At 47.4% G+C, this 5,909-nt stretch overlaps 1 protein-coding gene across 1 annotated transcript; it reads left to right on the top strand.

Annotated features, from left to right (window-relative positions):
• Nucleotides 1-239: 239 nt before the first annotated feature.
• LOC118395525 (G-protein coupled receptor 83-like) lies at nt 240-5,637 on the top strand. The gene is made up of 4 exons (XM_052464523.1): nt 240-1,314; nt 1,733-1,858; nt 2,562-2,695; nt 3,220-5,637. Exons 1-4 carry the CDS (start codon nt 874-876, stop codon nt 3,920-3,922), a joined length of 1,404 nt encoding a protein of 467 aa, XP_052320483.1. The 5' UTR covers nt 240-873; the 3' UTR covers nt 3,923-5,637.
• The last annotated feature ends 272 nt before the right edge of the window (nt 5,638-5,909 follow it).

The raw sequence follows: 5,909 nt of genomic DNA, 5'->3' as shown, positions 1-5,909 counted from the left end.
TATTTATGTTTATTCATGTTCCCTTTTGTACTTGAACTATTTACACATTGTTATAACACTATACATAGCCATTTTATGACATTTGTCTCTATTCCTTTGAAACTTTTGTAAGTTTAATGTTTACTGTTCATTTTTGATTGTTTATTTCACGTTTGTTTATCTATGTTTCCCGTGCCAATAAATCCCTTTGAATTGAAATTGAATTGAGAGCGAGAGAGAGAGAGAGGCAGAGACTAACCTTGCTCTTCAGTCACTGCAAGGAAAGGAAAGTAACCTTCTCCGCCCTTTAGTAATCAATTTACACAATCAGGAGAGGAGTGCAGAGATTCCACAACCAGCTTAAACCCTAGACTCGATGTCCGCGGACCGCGGAAGTTGAATTAGAATAATAAAAAAATCGCCATATAAATCTGTCAGTTTGAACTAGAGATATTTTTGTTGTTGCATTGGATGTCTCTCAATCGACCACACTTCCGGATCGGCGGTGAAAGGTGAAATAGCTAGAGCTGTTTTATCAGACCATGAGCAACAAAGAGCCACAGAACACTGCTGCTGTACCTCATCGATCATTGTAAAAGTAAACATGTAAGCGTTCATACTTTGACCTCTCTCACTATCTCAATGCTTCGCTTCTCTTCTCTCTCAGCGTGAACAAACAAGCATTGAGCCGCCAATATCTGACACAAACACACACACACTGCGCGCGCCTGCAGCACTGGTTTAAAAGTGCTGCCAAACACATCGCGCGCATTACATCTCCTCCAGTATCTGCACAGAGAAAGCAATGTCCCCCTCTCCTCGCGCCGCTACTGATGCGCTCGAGGAAGTCCGGTGATTGGAAGTCCCAATTGGAAGTCCCAATCACCCGCAGACATGCGAGGTGCGTGTCTATGGCTGTCCCTCACCTATTTGGCCGCCAGCCCGGACGGGTTGGGGGCACGGGAATACAGCAACTCAACCGTTATCGGCGGTGGAGTTCTATTTGTGGACGCAGAAGGGCTGTTGAACCTCTCAGACCCGTACACGTCCAACCGGACAAATGTCTTCTCGCTGGACCTGGACGAGGGCACGCTCGCGGACTGGCACTCCATGGCGGGTAAAAAGCGCTACGGGGGAGAGTCCCAGAACGCGACCGTGAAATCCCTACTGGTCGTGGCTTACTCTTTCATCATTGTCATCTCGCTGTTCGGAAACACGCTGGTGTGCCATGTGGTGATCAAGAACAAGAGGATGCACTCCGCCACGAGCCTGTTCATCATTAACCTTGCGGTGGCAGACATTCTCATCACGCTGCTCAACATGCCCTTTACTTTGGTGCGATTCGCACACAGGCACAACACACATCACAGATGATTACACACACACACACACACACACACACACACACACACACACACACACACACACACACACACACACACACACACACACACCTTAGATGTTTTGATGTTTTAAGAGCGTCTGAGATTCTTGCGGTATAAAAATGTAATAGTTTACTGCTACCTTTTTCATCATGGTAGATCAGTGGTCATCTCCGGAAGGGAAAGAACGAATAGGTTTTAAAATCCATTTGAACCAATTATTCACAGATGGTTTGGATGATGTGTGAGGGGTTATCTGTCAGTGTTACATCGATCTATTACGCGTATGGATAGGAAAGCTCCAGCCTTTCATCACTCCATCATGCCAGTAAAAAACGCCCTCGACAACATGCCTGTGTGGTCTCCCTCAGGTTCGCTTTGTGAACAGCAGCTGGGGGTTCGGGAAGGGTATGTGCCACATCAGCCGGTTCGTCCAGTACTGCTCCCTGCACGTATCCACACTCACTCTCACGGCAATCGCGCTGGACAGACGCCAGGTAGGCCAACAGTCATGCATACAATTGGTGAATGTCGGGTATGTGCTTCGTCTAATTAAAGTGTTGCAGTTTGCTTCGTCTCGAAAAATAACATCTGTAAATGAAAGCTGTTAGGAAAGTGGGTCAAGCGTCAGCACGCGAAAGCGCAAAGGGGAGCTGTCCACGCGGCAATTCTGCCTTAGCTCAAGCGGTGAATCAAATAGACTCGCTAATTGTCAGCTTTGTTACTAGTGAATCACCAGGCTGACCGTTCGATACAGGCAACGAAAAGCCAACTATTATGTTGTTGTGTCCACATAGAAATACATTTTTAGGGATAGGCCTATTTCAATGTTGCATGACAATAGATGTAACATACATGTATTGGTTTATGGTCATAGTTTGAGGGACAAGACTGCTCCCAAGCTATTAGGGACAAGTGTGTTATTTTCTGGCGTCTGCTGTAGTCTTATCCTTACAATATAATTCATATTTGATGGTTTTCGCATTAAGTTGTTTTTCATAGAGTTGTATTGGATATGAGTCTACTATGTATCAATGAGCTACAGAGCTCACGATTTTTTTTTCTCTCAAACCAAAAGTGTGGCTTGTAAGGGAGGAGGAGTGTGTAACAGAGAATAGCAGCAGGTGTGTGTAATGGAATGTGTGCTGTCTGGTGTGTGTAATGCGGCCTGATAAAAACACTTTGTTTGTGTGTGTGCAGGTCATTCTCCACCCTCTGAGGCCCCGCATGTCCCCGACTCGCGGTGTTGTGTGTGTAATTCTCATCTGGGTCATGGCCAGCTGCTTCTCCTTGCCTCATGCTATCTACCAGAAGCTCCTAACCTTCGTGTACAGGTACACACACACACACACAAGTACACACACACACTTTACCTTCGTGTACAGGTACCCCCCCCCCACACACACACACACAATAAATCGATAGAACAAACACTTCACTTTCATGCACAGGTACACACACACACACACACACACACACACACACACACACACACACACACACACACACACACACACACACACACACACACACACACACACTATATTGATCAACCAAACACCACCTTTGTGTACACAATACCCACAAGGTATTATTCTCTCACACGTCTCTCTTCCCTCCAGCCTCTCTCACTCTCCCTTTCACTACATTTCTCATTAGACGTTTTGTTTTGGGGTTTCCAATATTGTTCCAATATTGTTGACTTTTCACAAGTGTATTCTTCCCTGTGCAATACTCATAGCTGGTTATGGGGTCTCTCTCGTTTTCCTCTCTCTCCCTCCTTTCATTCTCCTTCTCACTCTCCCCCATCTTCCCCTCCTTCTCACTCCCTCTCCCTTCTCCCCCCTCCCTCTCTCAGTAAGGAGAAGGTGCGCAGCCTTTGCGTCCCCGACTTCCCCGAGCCCTCTGACGTCTACTGGCAGTGCATCGACCTCCTCACCTTCATCCTCCTCTACGTCCTACCCCTCCTCATCATCACCGCCGCCTACTCAACCGTGGCTCGCCGCCTGTGGCGCCGTAACGCTATCGGGGACACCACCACTGCGCAGTTCGCTGTGCAGCGGCGGAAGCGGCGGCGCACCCTGGCTATGTTGTTGGCGGTTGTTGGGGTGTTCGCGGTATGCTGGTTCCCTCTGAACTGCTACGTGGTGCTTCTCTCCAGCCAGGCCATTCAGTCATCCAATGCCTTGTATTTCTGTTTTCATTGGCTGGCGATGAGCTCAACGTGTTACAATCCCTTCATCTACTGTTGCCTGAACCCCGCCTTCCGCCAGGAGCTAAGGCTGCTATTGGGCATGTGCCAGAGGAGGGGGCGTGGAGGGGTGGGGCCGGTGCTGGTGGCTCCGCCCTCCTGTGCACCCTGCCACAGAGCCGCCTGGCCGGAGAGCCGCACTGGTTCTCGGCCGAGTCACGCCTCTTCACACCCGAGCCACGCATCTTCTCGACCAAGCCACTCCTCGTCCTCTCACCAGCCTCCTAAAGACAGGCATGTCCTTTTCTCCGCTAGACATGCCAGTAAAACAGACATCCTATCAGTGGAGCCTATAGTAGCTGTCAGTTAACTTTGACTACCAGAATGCATTTGGGTTGGGATTGAGTGAATGGTTGAGTTTATTTGACAATTAAAGACGTGTAAAGTTGCTGCATTAGGTGGTGAGACCTGTTGAAGGACTACGTTGTTAGCCAAAGACAGTGGGGGCTCTTGGACGGGAAATGTGAGATCTTTAAACTTTCATGACAGCGCCACCTTCAGGAAGAAATGTCTCACATGGATAGGAGTAGGGGTTGGGGAGGTCTAGCAACAAATGCAACACCCAAACCACCAACTACTCTGTTAGCACATACTGTATACGCTGAGTGTACAAAACAATTAAGGACACCTTCCTAATATTGAGTTTACACCCCCCCCCCTTTTTTTCCCTTCCGAACAGCCTCAGTTCGTGGGGGCATGGACTCTACAAGGTGTCAAGTGTTCAACAGGGATGCTGGCCCAAGTTGACTCTAATGCTTCCCACAGTTGTGTCAAGTTGGCTGGATGTCCTTTGGGTGGTGGGACATTCTTGATACAAACAGGAAACTGTGTGTACTACCATACCCTGTTCAAAGGCACTGAATGGAACACACACAATCCATTTCTCAGTTGTCTCATGGCTTAAACATCCTTCTTTAACTTGTCTCCTCCCTTTCATTGACAATGAATGAAGTGGATTTAACAAGTGACATAAATAAGGGATCATAGCTTTCACCTGGTCAGTCTATGCCATGGAAAGAGCAGGTGTCCTCAATGTTTCGTACACTCAGTATACATTAGCAGAACAGTATTGTCGCGGCATAGACAGTTCTGCTTTGTCTCGGGACCGCATTGCACCACAACCTGCGAAACTTCTCTGCCTCTCTTTATGTTCTGGCTCTGTCTAGTTGTTTTGTATCGCTTTCCGAATAAATCACGGACAATTCTATCCGTTATTGGACATCAAAAGGCGGTGGAATTTTGTCATTTCACCAGCTGCTGTTCATTCCAAAAAAAGAATATTGTCTTCATTCCCACTGATCGCCCACTGCACAGATTATTAAGTGTTGTGGTGGGTCCCTGACAGCTTTTCATTTCATTTTTGTTGAAGACAGAACTATCTAACCAGTGGGGGTGAAGACTGTGAGCGCAATATTCCGCTCCCCGAGTTTCACTGCTGCTGTCGCGGAGTTGCAGGAAGGGGAGGGGCTGATGGAGCTAGAGTTTGAAGGAACAATCTGTAACTTTCACTTCACGTCGGAAGTGCTATCCCTGCACGTTTTGTATACTGTGGCGTTGGGTCTCGCTCGGCAAATGTAACTGAAGGTGACCCACAGAATTTCAGTAACTCTGTAGCAGGTTCTGTGCATTTGCCCAGATCCACTCCTAATGTTTACAAACATGTGGAGGGACAGCGCTTTTAACCATTGACTGTAAACGAAAGTAACAGACTGAACCTTTAAGATCTGATAAGAGTTCAGGACCGTGGGAAAGAGGAAAGGGGTAAGCTTTTGTGGTCCCCGGAAAAGAGCAGATATGTGCACCACGTCATTGTGGTCTCTCGCTCTGCTGTGTGTGATTCTTGCTAGCTGTCACTCAAATGGCGAGGGGCTGAAGCTCATTGCCCGGAAACTGCTAGAGGGCTGGCCCACGTGGGGGTAAATGTAGGGATTTCGTGGCTAATTGACATAAAATCGTAATTCTGCTTGTAGATTTATGTACTTTATGTATACATATTGACATATCCAGTCCAAAGCGGGAGGTAAACATTTTTTTTTTTTTAAATACTAGTTGCCAAAGTACCAGAGCATAAATGTATAAATGGGCTCCCGGGTGGTGCAGTGGTCTAAGGCACTGCATCTCAATGCAAGAGGCATCATTACAGTCCCTGGTTTGAATCCAGGCTGGATCAGATCTGGCTGTGATTGGGAGTCACATAGGGCGGCGCACAATTGGCCCGTCTGGGTTTGGCCGGGGTAGGCCGTCATTGTAAATAAAAATGTGTTCTTTTAACTGACTTGCCTAATTAAATCAATATT

The sequence above is a fragment of the Oncorhynchus keta genome, chromosome 16, assembly GCF_023373465.1.
Source record: "Oncorhynchus keta strain PuntledgeMale-10-30-2019 chromosome 16, Oket_V2, whole genome shotgun sequence".
Classification (NCBI taxonomy): domain Eukaryota; kingdom Metazoa; phylum Chordata; class Actinopteri; order Salmoniformes; family Salmonidae; genus Oncorhynchus; species Oncorhynchus keta.
Note: the sequence above shows the minus strand (reverse complement) of the source record. Positions and strands in the feature narration are given on the sequence as shown.